At 38.5% G+C, this 18466-nt stretch overlaps 2 protein-coding genes across 2 annotated transcripts; one reads left to right on the top strand and one right to left on the bottom strand.

Moving 5' to 3' along the window:
* Positions 1-215: 215 nt before the first annotated feature.
* Positions 216-7102, bottom strand: LOC137951760 (uncharacterized). The gene is made up of 7 exons (XM_068798650.1): positions 6896-7102; positions 5412-5707; positions 4334-4985; positions 3878-4077; positions 3451-3695; positions 2489-3346; positions 216-1679 (listed from the first exon to the last, which is right to left on the bottom strand). Exons 2-6 carry the CDS (start codon positions 5690-5692, stop codon positions 2556-2558), a joined length of 2169 nt encoding a protein of 722 aa, XP_068654751.1. The 5' UTR covers positions 5693-5707; positions 6896-7102; the 3' UTR covers positions 216-1679; positions 2489-2555.
* Positions 7103-10905: 3803 nt separating this feature from the next.
* On the top strand, positions 10906-18078 carry LOC137952118 (putative B3 domain-containing protein Os03g0621600). Its single transcript, XM_068799187.1, has 16 exons — positions 10906-11177; positions 11273-11397; positions 11474-12020; positions 12118-12323; positions 12416-12878; positions 12965-13161; positions 13246-13604; positions 13651-13688; positions 14204-14583; positions 14673-15234; positions 15330-15590; positions 15719-15921; positions 16010-16353; positions 16433-17404; positions 17505-17628; positions 17740-18078. Exons 2-14 carry the CDS (start codon positions 11290-11292, stop codon positions 16485-16487), a joined length of 3723 nt encoding a protein of 1240 aa, XP_068655288.1. The 5' UTR covers positions 10906-11177; positions 11273-11289; the 3' UTR covers positions 16488-17404; positions 17505-17628; positions 17740-18078.
* Positions 18079-18466: the final 388 nt, after the last annotated feature.

Below are 18466 nucleotides of genomic sequence, written 5' to 3'. Positions count from 1 at the left end.
TGAGACAGATGTACGTTTATGCCATAATCCTTTTCATTGCATTTCTGATTCAACAAGTACGCCATGATTGAAAACATATTTTGGAAAGCTGCATTGAGAGTCCAGATTGTGGATGGTTAACAAGAAAAAGAAAATTCATAAATAGAATCCCTTCTCTGAGAGTTTGGTAGCATAAACTGCTATGGGATTATACACCATAGCCCTGCACAGAGACAATTGAAACCCTGTATAATCCATGCTACTGGTCAAATAGTCTGGTAATAACAGTGTCTACAGGCTGACTCATGAAGGGGTTCAGCAGCAGGAGAAGCACGATTTTCTCTTTTTATCTTACTTTCTAGCAAAAAAATAAAAAAAATTCCTAGATCTTTCTAAGTCTCTGCAGAAGTAGCTGCAAGTGGTGGCTTACAAGCAGAGCAAAAGAGAGATGAATAGCCAAGACATTGCACATGAAGTGACTCAAATTACCTGCTTCATGGTTGATAGAACGGCTCCATGATTCAGCAAGGGCAAAGGCACCAGGAGATGCCGCATACTATTTAGCCATTGCTTCCACTTCGTATCTACTGATGTTTTTCTTTCTCTTATTGGAAGTATTGCCAAGAACTGCAAAATATAAGCTAAACACATATGAAATTTTACATGAGTGAGCGGATTCAGTTTGCTCCACTGTTCAAAACACCATTCATCAGATACTTTATGAAGCTTTTGGAACACATCTGCAGGAGTTGTGCTGACTTATTGACAAAGCAACTGCTTCCAGTGTGAGACGAGATAGAAACAAGGTATAGCAACCAGTCATTGCAGAGGTAACAGAAGTGATTCAAACCAATACCCAACTTAAGGCATCTGCAGTGACCTGATAGAAAAATACAAACATGGCAAAACTGGCGGACCAACATATTCCCAAGACAAACTGCCTTCTCTGATTTTGGAATAGTAAGTTACATGTATACTTCTTTTCTTATTTCCTTTTTTGCACAAAACATCTACCCTGTTCATGTCAATCAAGATTTAAAAACTTAGTAATTTAAAGCATCAAAACAACCACTAGGACAGGAAACCCTACCTATGGATATTTCCTGTCCACCATCTTCCAAGATAACCTCCCATCCCTCAGCCTTATCCAACTCACTAGTTTGAAACCAGGGTCATGCTACCAAGGGAGGCTGAGATGGACATACATTTACACCAATAAAATGACCAGTTTCCAAGTCCCAGCAAGCCTTAACAGACAGATGCGATCACAACATTGGGCCTTTCTCTTCTAGCTTTATTTTCCCCTGTGCCTTACAAAGGAACTGAGAACATCCTACGAAGCCTTTTTGAGTAACATCTCAGGCTTTCTAATCATCATTTTTTTTTCAGCCTCCCTAATCAAATACCGGGATCATGCAAAACCTAGACATAAAGTTGATTCAGCAACCCAAAAATAGCTGTTCATAACAAATGGATACCCTAATCAAATAAATCTTCAAATTTGATCAGACAGCACAGCCCAGGTACATAAATCTGCAAAAAAGGCAGAGGAAAGCCTGAGGTAGCCACCGAGCTGATTAGACCTGAGATGTCATTGGACTGCCGACTTATGGGAATCCAAATGCAAATTGAAGAATTTTGCGTTTGTTCTCATGCCTCAAACTGCCACATCACAACTGAGAGTATGGTTGGGAATCAACCTGCATAAAACATAAGTTAGTAAAATTATTAAAAGCAAAAGTACATATGTGGAGCAAATGCATCATCAATTGCTTTGCTTTTAGCTCAACTGTTGTCATGTAAAAATCTCACGTGACTTGTGAGATTTTTTAATTTTTTTCAATTAGTTGAGGGTGGAAGAACTATTCCTCTATCAGAATATAAGATGTCACAGCATTCCAACCATACTCTGTTTTGGCCAGCTTCACTAATGAAGCCTATTGACCAAGAATCAAGCAGAATAAACATAAATTTTTTACCCCACAGTTTTAAGGCATGTTAGGGAGCATCGCAAAAATTTGATTAATATGCATATGAGGTACGCAATCAGAACGGTGGTCTCATTAAGGAAAGCCAATGTTCAGAAAAATGAAATATCAAAAGCCCTAGAAATATGAAAATCATAGTAACACCAATAAAGACTTCAGAATATAACCAATAAGACAAAAAAGTAAAATAACAAACAGAATAATTCATAAACGGTAATGCAGCATATTAAAGACCCAGATAAAAAAGCCAAATACTTAACAAATAAAATACAAGAGCAAATTTTTGGAACAAATATGAGCAGAACCATCATATCTATAAAAGAACCAAAACTTGAGTGAAATATCACAAAGCATATCCATCTGTTGCTTGTGCAAGACCTTCACTGCCACAAGAACCTTCTATTTTGTAAAAAGCACAGACTCAAACAAAAAGATGATTACTGAAAGGCCCATTACATCACTACAATAAATAGTCAACAGAAAAGAAGGGCAATAATGTAGAGTGAGGTGGCACTACTGACCATAATTTTGTTTTAAAACAGAAAACTGAACATTGCCCACAACGCTTTCTTCAATTCTTCAAGATGCTTATGCATTCTTCAGCCGGCCCAACCTCTTCCTTTTCCGACTCCTTTTCTTCCCACCATTCTTAGAGCCTGCAGGAAGAGCTAAAGTAGCCGCTGCTGGTTTACCAACAAACGTTCTTCCTTTCCTACAAATCCACTTCAAGGGTAGATTATTCACAACTGTTCCAATATCCTTTGAACTATTTAGGTCAACTAGCCTTTGAAGCTTTTCTTGCATTTGATTAATCCAAGCCACAGATTGATCAAGGGCCACAGAGTCATCCTCAGGTTCTTGCCACAAACTCATCAAAATTCTTTGAAAAGATTGAAATGACATCGATGGTTCATAACCATTCCCATTATGACACACCATATTTACTTTAATAACATGCTTGCACAGGTTTCCCTGAAGGGCCCAAGAGCAGTCACAGAAGGAAAATTCAGATCCAGGATTCCATACCAAATGGGTTAGGGTACTGTCTTTCTGGCTAACAACTTTAGCAAAAAGGTGGTTCTCATCATCCAAGACAACAGAATCATCACGAATTTGTAGCGCTCGATACCATGAAGAAGACTGAATATATTCCTCCTTTACATCTTCATGGGACCCATATTCGTCTGCATGACGGTCAAGCCAATAATGTGAGTGTATTTCAGTGTAGAGTTTGTTTACCAACCAATCAACTCGTTGGAGTTCATCAAGATGGACATCATCATAGATCTTTTGTTTAAGCTTCATATGGTAGCTTTCAATGGCCCCACAAGCTTCTTGACTTGCTAGTGGTAGAGTTTTCATAGTTGCAAACCACATTTCTACAACAAAAATATAAAATGCTTAAAAGAACTGTTCAAAAAATAAATCAATATTATGCGCACACAAAATCAGAGAATAACTTTCAAGAGTTCCTCATACTAACCAATTTTGGGTACCCACGACTCTCTAAAATATTGCATGAAAGAGGTCTGATCAACAAAATCCTGAATAAATTGTTCAATGGCATCTACATAGTCTATGCCACTAAAGATGGAGTAGGTTATTACACCAAGGCGTTTAAACATCTCTCGTTGAACTTCAATGTTGGTACATCTCTTGATGATGTTGCGAAGCCATTTCCTACGAACACGCCAAGGGCAGAAAATAACTGGGCAAGTAAAAGTATCCCTGGGTACATAGTTCAGCTTGTTAATACATGCATACATAAACATCTACACAATCTAACATCTAAGGGGGATAAGTTTGTAACCAAAGTAATTTTTTTAACACCGTAACATAAAACATAACTATGACAAATGCTCTAATATTGGAAATAAAGTAGTATTTAGGTTTTAACAGCATAGACTTGCCTGATTGGATCAACCTCTATAGTAGCATCATCAATTAGAAACCCACTGATCCTCCAATCTGAATCCACAGCCCGAATTCTACTAGATAGTGCTTTCATCCATTTACTAACATCCTGCCTGGTAGAGGTCCTTGTAATGATCCAGGCAACAGGAAGTGCACGTTGTCTTGAGTCAAATACAAGCAGCGAGTATAGTGGATACTGTAGCACCAAAGAAATCAATCATAAGGAAATACAAGCCAACACATGTCTCAAAAATTACATGCTACTATACCAAATCCCCTAGTTAAATGGGTTAACGAAACAATGAAAAATATGGGCAAGTCAATACATTAATCTATCAACAAGTTTCTTTCTGCAGTTTCCTCACAATTTTTTTTTTATAGAAAATGAGCTGGAACTGATGGAAAGCCCAAAAATTTAGCGAACCAGTCCTAGATATTACAAACTAGCTTACCTTGAGTTTGTTCACACCAAACATAGAATCAGCTGCAACTAGACTGTGATGTCCAAAGCGAACCATCTGCCGCAGTTGCCAATCTGTTTGGATTCCTAAAATAAACGGTTCTGTCTCTGTTGAATCCTGATAAAAGAACACAGATTTCTCATATTTTTCAACCCAACGCCGAATACTGGCCTGATCATCCAAATCCAATTCATGTGTTGAATGTTTTATAATCATCTCAAGTTTTTTTATGTATTGAGTAGCAAGACTATTGACTTTAGCATTTGAGCCACAATAACGCTGGATGCCTTCAATGTGTGTTTGCAGGACATTCTCCTCTGACTTGCCTAAATAGATCAGAGACATAGTCTGTTGCTGGATTTCATTACAAATATAAGGTATATTCTTGGCACCAGGGCCAATAGCATCTCGATCAAGGGGTCCATGGCACACAAAACCAGACTTATTCACATGCCGTCGATTATTATATATGATAAGAGCATCAGATGGGCGGGCGTACAAGCGCTTCACAACAAAGTGGCAAGTGCAACCACGCATAGATTGGGGACGAGCAGCACGATTTCTTGTGTTTAGCCTATATCTTCGGCTAGGTAAGATGTCACCACCCTCCCCATAATTCTCTGGACCAAAGGAGCACCAATATCTTCAAAACCAACATAAACTTGGTAAGATTTTCAGCATATGAGGAAATGGTACAGAAATAAAATAAAATAAAATGATAGTGTTATAAGAAGCCAACTAGCATATGCTTCAAAATCAGGTACATGTGGCACATGCAAACATGGGCAAAAGAAACCGGTTAACAGTCTGACTGCTGCGAGATGCTCCCAACCATAGCATGGTTCACACAATTTCACTGATACACAAGCTGACAATTGAGATATATGTGTAGTATGGACAGCAATAAGTAGCTAAGATGCCCATATGATAAAATTCGCCACCATGGAATATTCATGGTGGAACTCCTCACTGCCTATGTCCAAGTGCCCTAGATATGCTAGCTTAGTGACTTATTCCAAAAAAAAAAAACAGATTTAACAAGAACAAGGAAGAAACAGATGACACATACAGCCTTTTTTCCAAGTATTCATCCTCCTTGTACTCCTTTAAGCTGCCTTCAGCCCTTTTTTGTCCTTTCTCTATGTGAAATCTTGTGGGATGTTCAACATTAGAACATTCCCCAATTATAAATGCATCAACCCGACTATAAGGAATGAGGGCAACATCATCTACACGGTCCTTTATGGTCCCATATTTGGTCCATTTCAGATCTACAGAGGAGAATTCTTCCTTTGACAAATCTTGCACTGTTATATCAACGATGGAATCTTTTATCTCCATATGTTCCATCCTTCAGTAAATAAACTATAGAAACATCATAAAAGAACTTGTTAGTAAGCTCCCAAATAATATGCATAATAAGGAAAGGAAGAAGAAGAGCTAGAAGAAAAACAGATATTATAACCATTTCACCATATTATTCTTTCACATTAATCATTTCCCACCTATCTAAAAGAACTATAAGCATTCCCATTACAACCCCAAGTTTTCTTCTAACTTCAAATGCAGAGTTAAGTATGTTGTATCTCAAAAAAGCCCGATTGCAACTCTGCCAGTAAAAACTTAATAAATTATGTTTAGATAGCTTATAAACAGAATTGCATTTTCTAAACATGCTGATCATTATACCAGGCTAATATATCGGAGATAGGAATGCGGCAATGAGGCATTGAAGACCAAAGAGAAAAAAGAGAGATTGTCAGTAAAAACAAAAAAGACACAGAAGCTAGCCAGTAAATATTTGCATACATCTTCTACTCAAGACCAATACTTAACCTCGAAGATATCATGTCAAGTAACTATAGAGTTTTTCATTATAGGCCAAAAGAAGTAAAAGAGAACCCAGCCACCGTTGTCAACCTAAATATAAGATCATTTCTGGGAATCTTGTGTGTTTACTAATCAAAATGACAGAAACAGTAAAATAATTGGTATGCAATAAATTTCTAGTCGTACATCTGATTAAGTAAAATTAAATAAACAACACAGAAATACCAGAAAACTTTGGAGGAAAATAAGCAAAAAGACGACTGGAGGTCACCTGCGGTCTCCTCCGGCAAATTAGAGGATAACAGGATAGCCCTTACCTTAACTCCCATATTGTTCTAATCTCTAAGGAATTGTAAATTTTAAATGCCTAAGAATAGATTCCTTAAAAAAAAAATTTCCGTTTAGCAAAATCTATAAACCAAATGACCGTGAAAAAAATAAAACAGTAGTCCATATTTTGCACTAGTAAAAGGTATTAGCTCCAAAGTACATTTATTTTATGCAAGAAAATTTGGGAGGTACTTTATGTAGTAAATTTTCAAGACAAGTCTAGAAAAACGCCAGTTTCATAATTTATTATTTGATACAAACTTGTATGGAAGCGCTGTCCTCTTCCCACACACCTTGTCAGCCACAAAGTCATTATAAGAAGGTCGTATAAAATAAAAGAGAACGAGACGCACTAAGGCAATGAAAGAGAAAAGAAGAAAAGACAGAGCATACCTATGGAGGAGAGCACTACACTCGACAGTGATGACGAGTCCAGAGCGGCGGAATATGGGAGAAACGAATGAAATAGAAGGTAGAACTCGCTCCAAAGTGGGTACGAATCCAGGGGAACGGGAAGCGAGGCGGAGGAGCAGCGACGCCAACGAGGAGAGATGCGGTGGAGAGTGGAGACTGGGGGAGTTCGGAGAGCGAGGGAGAAGCCGAGGGAGGATACGAATGAAAGAGATTTTTGCCCTTTTTTCTCTTTAAACAGTAACGCGACCGGGTTCACGTATTCAATTATCCCGACCGGTCGACTTGGTCTTTAGAGGGTTTTTTTTTTTTTATAAATACGGTCAAATCTCCCATAATACACATAACCTATTAAGATCAGGGTATTATATAATAATAATTTCAATTTTAACGAATTTTATCATAATTTTATTAATTTATTTAAAATATTTAAAATATTACCTCAATTACTTAAAAATACTAATTTGAACCAATCATAATGTACTTAAATTATTTATTTTTATTTCTATATTTAAGAAAATTCTATAAATTTTTACCTTTTATCTGAATTAATTTTTTGAATTTTATTATAGATATTATAAAAAAAATTAAAAGTAATAAAAATAAATAAAATACAAAAAATTGTCAATAATAAAAGGGCCCATTATGATGTCATCTATTTTTTAAATAAGAGAGGGTTAGTCAACTTGATGTAGTAGATAAACTTCAGTTGCATTATTCAGTTCATGTCCTGATGTCGTTAGTGGAGCACCAATTCATCAGATGAATTCAAAAATCATCTCCACAGTTTAATTTTGGGAATTCGGATTCCACAGGATATTACAAATCATCTAGATGAAGCGGGCGTGGCGCTTCGAACCCTTGTTGAATTTTTTTTCCTCTCTCTCAGGCACCCTCTCTCAGTCTCCTCCTTCTCTCGTCTCTTCTTCCTCCAAACGTTTTTTCCTCTCTCTCTCTCTCTCTCTCTCTTAGCCTCCATCTCCCTTCTCCCTCTTGCCGCCGCACCTAATCCTTCCCCCCCAGCATCACCTTCTCTGTCGCGTCGTCGATGTCGACTCCCATAGCCTCGCCCTCACCTCGTCGTACCCCAACCAGAGCAGATGCTCCGAACTCTCTCTCACTGTCGTCACCCCCCTACCACCGCCCACCGCTCTCGTCATTGAGGGGAAATATTAATTTCCCCCCTCGACACCCCGTCCCGCATAGCGTGCGACTCGCACATGCAATTCACACGTGCAATTTAAAAAAAAAAATCTTATTTTCAGCTATTGCTTTTCCTTCGGACGATGCAATTTCGTCCGCCCCAACCACCACTAGTGTTGTTTTTCCTCCAGATGATGCAATAATACGGAAAAATATAGTGTTAAAGTTAGCATTTGATCATTTTTCTCTTTTATTTATTTATTTATTATAATTAATCATGCGCACAGTTAATTGACTCACGTAATTACTGTATTAATATACAATAAACTACAATCATTAAATAATATAATATCTAATTTAATTAATTAGTATATTAATATATTTTAATTATACATTAAATTACTTATTCGTGTAGTAATTATTATTTTTACCTAGTTTGGGGTATAAGTATTATGTTTTTAATTAAGTATACTATTACAAGTTACTCATTTTCTTGTTTTTAATATTTTTCTCATTTTGGGGCACTAACACTAAAAACTATTTTCCAGTATACATGAACTCGTCCACACTAACACCAAGTTTGAAGTTGAATTTCATGTAGAGGAATGAAATGAGTTTGAAGCAGGAGATGAAGATTAAATTTAAAATTTAAGTCTGCCGACTAACCCCCCTAAGAAGGCCAATCTTTCCTTTTAAATTAAAAATTAGGACAATCACACCAGAGAATGTCCTTCCCTCCTATAAGGTACCCCCCTCCCCCACGACAGTCACACATGCTTTTTTCTCATATAAACTAAATTTAAGAGAGGGTAAAAAAGATATTTAGCTATTTATAGAATCGAAACATGAGGGCTAATCCAATACGAAAGTCTAATTGGTATGAAACATGAGGAACGACTATCTAAGCTATCTGATCATGATCAAAACTATCTCAACTATCTAATCATGACCGGATGGCTGAGATAGCCGTTTCTCATGTTTTCTACCAAATAGCCTTTCGTATTAGATCAACCCCTTATATATATATATATATATATTTAACGAGTTTGTTAACGAGCTTAAAAAATCTTAAATTAAATTAATTAAATTTAATAAATATTTTTGAGGTTTGAACTCAAGCCAAATTTAAATAAAAATTGAATTGATTGAAGTTAGCTTATTGCCACTAGGGTAGTGGCATCGAGCCGAGCCGAGCCCGAACCTGCCTATGTTCGAGCGGCTTGATTTAAATATTTCGAACCCGAGCTCGAGCTCGAGCCGAGCCTAAAATTGTTATCAAGCTCGAGCCTAAAATTTTTAATCGAGTTTGAACTTCAATATTCATTTAAATTTTTTCAAACAATACATGTCTCGAGTTCGTGTTACAACATACATTTAAAACTTTAACAAAAATACATGTCAAATAAATTGTATATAAAATTATGCATACATTTTACATAAAATTGGAAATGACTTCTACTTAAAATTGGTCATAAGAGTGGCATTGAATCCAGCTGAGTTCCAATCTTGTTCAAACTAAGCTTGATTTAAATATTTCTAACTCAAGCTCCAGCTGACCCTAGCCTCGAACCTAAAATTGTAATTGAACTCGAGCTTAATAAATTTAACTGAGTTCGAGCTCGAGCTCTATCCAAGTTCAAGCTTAACGTACATTTAATACTCTATATAAAATATATGTCAAATAAATTATATATAAAATTATGCATACATTTTAAAAAAAGAATGATAGGGGAGGTTCAAGATTGAATTTCAATAATAAATTAAAATGCACTAATATTAATCTTTTTTACTCCAAATATTGTCTAGCTTGTTTTGTAATTTTTGAATTTGGTCATAAATTTACTATGTCCTCTTTTGTGCCCAGGTTGAAAATTTATATTATAGGAAAAACTAGAAATATTTTCCTATGATACATATTTCCAAAAAACCTTTAAATATAATCCTATTAATATTAGTGACTTATTAGAAAAGTATAAGAAATATTTTTAAATTTTATAAGGAAAATTAAATAGACCTCTTATTGCCTATTTCTAGGGAAATAAATAAATATTAATAATCAATCTAATATATTACTATACTTATCTATAAATTTTTAATCAAATAAAATGTCAAATACAAAATTTCAATAAAAATTACCTCATATTAAAAGTATTACAACATCAACTCTCAAATAATTATTTAAAAATTTTTTATACGGATTTCTAACCCATCTTGGCAGAAAAATCTTATTTAGAAAATTATATAATTTTTTAATAAGAATTTTTAATTAAAAAAATATTTACAAAAAATATAAGATAGTAATAGTCTCTAGAAACTTATTTCTACTAAATTATATTTTTAATTTCTTCAATAGCCTTGAGAAAAGAGAGTTTAAGATTTTTTTTTTTGCACTTTATGATCTGGTCTGTGCCGAATAATCTTTGCGTCGGGGGAAAGAGATGGAACCGACGACCACAGATGCGACGACGCCGACAGACAGGGGGGGCTCCGCGGTCACGAGGGGAGGAAAAAATCTTCCCCCCTCTCCCGCTCCCGCTCCCGCTCCCCCACCCCCCACCCCAGCCTCAGCCCATTAACGAGCCAGCTCACGAAATCTAGAGCCGAACCTCGATTCGATCGAGTTCAGCGTATTAATTTAAACAAGCAAATCCCAAATATCTCAGTTTATTAATTTAATCAAGCAAATCATAGTGAATCGAATCGAGCTCGAGCCGTCCTCGTAAATCCAAAGCAGACCGCGAGTCGGATCCTTGTTGCCACCCCTTATTGCCACCCCCAGGACGATAATGCAAAAACCAGAGACAGATGCACGGATATTGAGGGTAGCTTCTACCAGGTGGGCACGTAGATTTCTGCTCGTTCCCGAAGAAGCTGTGATGAAATGTGAAACCAGGAACGAAGAAGTGTCGTGAAACAATTAATATCCACCAGAAATCCTGCTACCAAGCATAGAATTTCACACCAGCTAGTCATCGTCTCTTTCCTAAAAAAGTACGACCTTTGGCCGCTTGCAAAGAACAGAGAAGAGAACTAATCACCTTCCTCACTGGTCCGGGAGCTTCTCTCTTGCTTGCAGAGAAACCCATTTCTCTCCTGCTTGGAGAGAAACCAACCTTCTTCGGTAAGTTCTAAAGGCTCTATACGATTTCCTTTGTTCTTGTTTTCTTTCGCGTGATTTTGTTCACCCTTGGTGCTGGTGTTTTCTTTCTTTGGAAGCTGGTCTAGACCGACAAATGAAAGAAAAGTGCGAAGACTGTAAGTGGAGAGAGCACTTTTACTGGAATCGTCTGGACGCCTGGTATTTCCATACTGTTTTGGGCTCTGGCTTCTCCCAGCGACTGGTAAATCCCTCGCTCTTTCTGAACTTAAGAGCCCCAGTTCAGATTCTGATGCGAACTTCTCATATATGCCTTGCAGATCATTCCCAGAAAATTTGCTAAGCATCTCAGGAAGAAACTGCCCGATCATGTTTTTCTTATGGGTCCTAGTCGAATCCCCTGGCCTGTCGGCCTAACGAGGGCTTCTGGTCAAGTATTCTTCAACAATGGCTGGGAGAAATTTGTTGAAGAAAACTGTTTAGCCCAGGGAGATGCTTTGGTTTTTCACTACAAAGGGGTGTCCAGTTTTGAGGTCTTGGTGTTTGAAAAGAAAACTGGCTGTGAGAAGTTGGCTTCTCTGTTTGCGAAGCAACGAAACTGCAGATCTGAAACGAGAGGCGGCATCAATTCTTCAAATGTAGAGTCTTTGCCCTGTAATGGCACTTGTACTCGGAAAGAACCAGCTTCCCACAGTGCTCAGCAGGCTGAGGAAGTAACAGATCATCATCTTGTAACAGAACAACCAAAACAACAACACGGAAGATTTGGATCAAAGGAGAAAACTAAACATGCTGGGAGTTGCAGCCATCGCGGAAAATCACCAAGATCATCTCCTCAAATGAGTCCCGACATTGAAAATCTAAACAGTGGGTTCCTTTCATCACTCATTTTGTTTCTATAAATATCGGTGAATCAGTCCTTAGCTCTCATCATCTTGTAATGGCTATTCGGAATTGATTGCAGCATCGTTACCAACAAGAAAACATAATAATCACAGGACGGCGGAGTATCTACTCAAACGTTACCCCTTCTTTTTCCAGTCGAACAGGAGAGCTGTAACCGAAGAGGAAAAGGTTCGTGTTCTTGAGCTAGCCCGTGCCGCTAGGATGAAAAATCCTTCTTTTCTAGTAGTCATGGTTCCATGCCATGTGACTTACAAATTTTTTCTGGTAAGTTTTCGGAGAAAAAATCCTTCGTACTGGAAATATTACCAGTATCAGTCCCTCATGTGTTTATCTCAATCTTTCATCTCCTCGTGCAGGCCATTCCCGTCGCATTCGTCAGAAGCGATCTTCGCCGTGTGTCTGGAGGAACAATCATCCTCTGTAATCCGAGCGGAAAGGAATGGTCTGTTAATTACGTAGCAGGAAGAACAGTCAGCGGACTGTGCGGAGGCTGGGACAAGTTCGTCTGGGATAATAATCTGGAAGAGGGCGACGCCTTGGTTTTTGAGTCGAACCATCAAAGAAGACTGTTTCATGTGCATATCTTCCGAGTTGTGAAACAAACCGTCCCTCTAGTCCTGGTCCGCAGAGATGAATCGAGAAGACTTGGCATGGCGAAAAAAGGAGGACCCAGCTGTCGTCTCCGGAAGTCATCCTTCTTACATCGCCGCCGCATCGGCAACGGTATCCGACCTGCAAATGGCAAGTCTTGTGAAGGATCAAGTAAGAAAAAGACGACTAGAGGTGGGTGTTCTTCTGCTGCTTCAGAGAACCCAAGCGGTGAGCAATAAATAGATCCATCGAAAGCATTTTTATATCAAATCTGTTGGATCTATCATTTTGTCGATGTATATTTATTTCTGCAGAGTCGGAAACAGAGGAGGAGGATGAAACTAATGGACAGGACTACCGACCATATCCATTCTTTTTCAAGTCTAACAGAAGACCAGTAACATGCGAAGAAGAAGAAAGAGCGATCGAGCTAGCAGGCGCAGTGCAGCCTGCCAATCCTTATTTCCAATCGATTATGCAAAGATCCCATGTTACCGTAAGATTTTATGCGGTTAGTATCAAACTTCGATCAAAATCATATCGCCATTAATGAAGTGTGAAATAGAAAATAATTCAATTTTCGTTCTTTCTACAGACAGTTCCTGCATCCTTTATAAGGGAAAATGCGGACATTTTCTGCAACAAGGATCAAGAAGTCATGCTTCGTTCTCCGAGTGGGACTACTAATGTGGTATGGTACAAGCGGAGAACGATCACTGGAGGTGGGTTTGACAAAGGGTGGGCGGATTTTGTTCTGGATAATAATCTCGAACAAGGCGATGTACTGATATTCGAGCTCTGTACTGGGGGGAAAAAGACGACTTTCAGTGTTCAGATCTTCAGGGTCGTTGAAGAAGTCGTTCCGTTAACAAAAACCTGGAGGAGAGAGATTGCACACAAGCGACAAAAGATAACTCGAGAAAGAATGACCAAGAAAGCCAGAGCAGTGGAAAGGCAACATTTTTATATCTTTTTCTCTTCTTCTACCTTCGGTTTTTAGAATTGATGATCTGTTCATTCTTATGATAGTTCCTGCAGGTTAGAACCAAAGACTGGATTGATCGTACCCAAAAGAGAAGACGGAAGTGACTGATGAGCAGAACAACAGTAGTGATGGAGGCGAAAAACCCTGGATGATACCAATTACTTTTTGAGATTTGTAAATTATTAGACTGTAACCAAAGACTGGATTAATCCTTTGAATTTCCCAATCTAGTTCTGTCTTTTCATCTTATCTTTCCTATAGTTTCGTCTCTATTCTCACCCAACATCTAGAGTTCCTTTATTCTCTCGTTCTCACCCAAGAGCAGCTAGAAGAAACTTAATCTACTTGTTTTCGCTCCTAAATTTTTCGGGAAAAAAACTTAATAGTTAACCTGTATCATCAATACATAATTGGGGCTGAAGAAGAAAGCAAATTATTTAAAGAAAAAGTTTTTACATTAATTATAAGTATTTTTTTGGCATCTTGATCACAAACTGATCGACTCAAGAATCAAAATCAGATAGTATCAAACGTAACGGCTGATATGTCAGCTCTTGTTCTAAAACAGAATTTCTTCTGACAGCAGAAACTTCTCCTGTTCCCGAATACTATTTCCATGTAAGTTTCTGTTTTTGCCTTCCACTGCGAACTACCTGCCCATTAAGACTCACTCTCTCTTCTCTTGTCTTCTCTTCCGCCATTCCATTGAGGCATTTGATCCGGAAGCTTCCAACCCTCTGCAAGCTTGTGAGCGAACGAAGAACACACACAGAGTTCCTTGACTCTCCTAGTGCTGAAATATCTTTCTGTAACGCTCTCAGTCTAGCTCAGTTAGCGCGAATGGAAGGAAAGTGTGATGAATGCAAGTGGAAGGAGCATTTTTACTGGAATCATTTGGATAGTTGGTATTTCAGCAGTACTTTGGGCTCCGATTTCTCTCAACATCTTGTGAGATCACTATTTATGTTTGGTTCTTATAAATAACTTGTTCATGTCTGCATAAATTTATCCATATTTTCCATCTTCTTCTCATGCAGGAATGTCCGGAGAAGTTTGCTAAGCATTTGAAAGGTAAGGTGCCAGAGTATGTCGTTCTTACAGGTCCTAGTTCCAATGCCTGGCCGGTTCGATTGAGATGGGTTTCCGGTAAACTCTTTTTCGAAATTGGGTGGTCAACATTTGCTGAAGATCATTCTCTTGTTGAGGGAGATACTGTGATGTTTAGTTACACAGGACACTGCCAGTTCAATGTTTTGATGTTTGAGAAATCTGGGTGTGAGAAGTTGGCTCCTTTTTTCTTGAAAACACATCAGGGCAGATTCGAGACCAGGACGTGGAGGACTGATCCAACCCCCGGATCGTTTTTCTGTACCTGCAATCACTCATCAATGGAGGCAGCTGACCACAACAGTCAGCAGCCTAGTGAAGAAGACCATAATGGTTCTGTTTCAGGACAAGCAAGGGGAAGAAAGGAGCGGAAACCGGGTCGGGGAAGAAGAGATCAAGTTCCCTGGGGGATTGATCGACTAAGGAAGAGGAAGCATGTAGAGGGTCCTAGTCATTCCCGAAAAAAATCATCTCCTCCTGGAGGACAAAACAGTGGGTTTCTTGAGATCTGTTATTCTTGCTGCTGTAAACAACCTTTTCGATCAAATTTTTGCCATGGCTTACTTCTTTTTTGAGATTATTTGCAGTTCGTCTACCCAGGGACGTCGAAGAAGATCCAGTTGAACGTCGCAGGACAGTCAATGGAGAACCCAGTGCTCCAGCTCACGAACCTCGACGCGGCTGTACTCTACCTCCTCCGCAGCCACCGAATCTTGGTCCTTCACCCTCCTGTTCTCCGCCAGTTCGTCGTGGTCGTGGCCGGCCACCTCTGAACAGTAAGACAACAGAACCGCCAGGCAGGAAAATGAAAACCGCAAGAGGCTTTAGTAGTTCCGGGCATCAGAATGGTTGGTTTTCTCTGATTTTTTATTCATAAATTGTTTGTGCATTGAGTGGTATTAAATCTGTTTCGTAACAGCCTGTGCATTCATTATCTCTTTCTTATCCTCCGTCAGTTAATCCAAATAATTTGCAGAGTCTTCAGGAGAAGAGGAGAGCACCCATGAAAATTACTCACAGGACATTACCAGATATCCTCTCTATTTCAAGTCAAATAGAAGACCTGTAACTGCTGAAGAAAAACAGAGAGCCATCAAGCTAGCACAGGCTGTGAAACCTTCCAATCCTCATTTCATATCCATTATGAAAAAATCGCATGTTACAGTCAAATTCTTTTTGGTAATCTCGATAGCTGGATTACAGTTTATACTGAAAGAAAACTCAGCAATTCCGATTGTAAAATCTCTGTTTTCATCTTCTTGCGCAGACAATTCCTGTGACCTTCACAAGAAAAAATTCCGAGCGTTTCCGCAACGGTGATCAACAAGTGTTACTCCATGATCCAAGCGGGAAGGTGTATCCAGTAACACTAAGGCTTACAAAGTACATAGGTGGAGTCTCCATTGGGTGGTCAGAATTTGTTCTGGGGAACAATCTGGAAAAGGGGGATGTGCTACTATTTGAGCTCATCAAAGGGAGAAGAAACGCCACTTTCAAGGTTCAAATCTTCAGAGTAGTGAACCAAGTCGTTCCATTAACAAAGATTCACAAGCAGGAAACTGCACCGAAGCACCAGAGAATGACTAGAGCAAGAGAGGAGAACAAAACCAGGTTGAGATTGTTGTTCTCTGTCCCTTGTGTGCGTTCTTTTTCATGGGGTGGCTGACTGAGTTGTGTTTGTTTTCTGAAGGCTGGAGTCAGATTCTGGGCTGATTACTCCGAAAGACGAAGAAGAAGAAGAATAAGCAAGGACAGACATGAAGATTCAAGGCTGTTCTTCCTACTCTTTAGTAGTTTTTTTCTGTTTTCTAGATCAGAGATTGATGATATATTATGATGCTGTTTTATACTCGACCAAATCCATCAGTCACTCAATATAGATATTGTGATAGTTTTAAGTTTAAGGCTGGACACACAGTAAAACACACTTCTCCTATATTTTATTTAGTAATATCAGAGCTATTCTAAGAACCCAGTTCCTCCACCAAGTTTGATAACAAGGAGTGCAAGGGAAGACCTCACTGTGAAGGATATCACACCGTAATAGAAGCCTTCAGACCAGGTTTTTATTACTGGAATCAGAGGCAGAAGACCAGTTAAGAGTACAAGAAAAACAGATTACTATTGTAAAATCAGTATAAATCCTCACCATCAATTCATGGCAATTACAAAGATTTAATTAAATCTCACACTCACCACCTTTCACTCAACACGAGAGAGAGAGAGAGGGAGGAGGGGGAGGGGGCCTCTTGCAATGCTGATGGGGTGAACCCACCCTTCCTCGTATAAAGTTGGGGACCCTTCCCCTCATCCTCCCCTCCATATGAATTACAAACTAAAAGGAGAGGAAGGGGACTCCCTTCCTTTCTTTCCCTCTTCTTGCACCAGTACTCCCAGGGTTTAGATAGAATTGAGGGGTGAATGATGTAATCTTCTTTCCTTTGTGCCAATGAAACTTTACCTAACCACAACGTCTCTTTTAATTTAATGCAAGTAAAATGGTCTTGTATATTCAAAGAATATTTTATTCCAAACTTTAAATTTTAAATACAACAACTAATCTATTATTAATCCAATTAAAATAATTATTTGATTATTTTCTCTCTTTTCAATTGCAGGAAAGTGATTCTCTCTCATCTCGGCTCCCCTGCATCGTAGAGAGGTGGGACCTCTAGCTTTTTTCATCAACAAACCATGAGTTTCTAATTAACTTGAGCTTGTCGAATGCACCTTATTAGGTTAGAGCTTCTGTTGTACAACAGATCACGAGGGCTTTGGTCGCTTGGACTTTGCTAGCAACTTCCTTCTCTGTTTCAGCAAAGCAAACTATGATCGACAATGAAGATTAATGGGTGTTTGAAGCCAATTCACATACCCTGTCAGATGGTATGTTTTCTTTTCTCTACTCACTGTTTATCTCTCTCTTTTCCTCCTAGTTGTTCTCTGTAGAGTCAATAACTGTCAGTTCTCACATTCTTAATGGTGTACTGCTTATAGGTAATCAGAACTGAAGATACTTTTCTGAAATCCATGAATCAACAACCTGAAATTCCTATAACCTTCCAACCTTTGATGGGTCATAATTGCAGAAGAAGAACACAGCTGATGCCTGAGGCAGATGATAACATTATAAAACCATGATCAAAGGGATTTTCTTCAGTACTTCTTTGAAGAAATAATACAATTAAATTTCCTGAGGAGTTCCACATATCCTAATGTAGCATTGTCATTTCTTTTGAGGACTGACGACAGAATAATTTGTCTCTATGAAACACCTCTTTATGAGAAATTTTCTCTATCATGGACAATTAGTCAGCTAAAAACTGGGTCTCACAGCTCATTTGGTTGGATCGTTCCTTTTCATGTTCTCCCTAAAGAAATGCATTCCCCTTTTAGATTCATTTGGCTTGTAATCATCGGTTTTGATGTTGCAGATGTTGTTATCACTTGATCATCCATACCTAGTTGATGAAAATCTTGCATTATCTGTTTGGTCACAGCTTCATGAGGTCTTATTTGTTTTGCATTATTACCATCTCATTCTAGTCTTGTAATTCAGTGCAGCCAATTGCTCTTCATTTTGGGATACAGATTGGTCTATTGGGACATAAGGTATGTTTTCAGACAGTCTTGCTCGATCCCAATGGAAGACCTTGGCTGGTGAACACAGCGAAAAAAGGAAATGGCCGTGTATGCTTTGGCTGTGGGTGGCACAACTTTGCAG

The sequence above is a fragment of the Aristolochia californica genome, unplaced genomic scaffold (genome assembly GCF_029961685.1).
Source record: "Aristolochia californica isolate CCGP_79_NKW_82.1479 unplaced genomic scaffold, dmAriCali1.0.hap1 SCAF_15, whole genome shotgun sequence".
Classification (NCBI taxonomy): Eukaryota; Viridiplantae; Streptophyta; class Magnoliopsida; order Piperales; family Aristolochiaceae; genus Aristolochia; species Aristolochia californica.
Note: the sequence above shows the minus strand (reverse complement) of the source record. Positions and strands in the feature narration are given on the sequence as shown.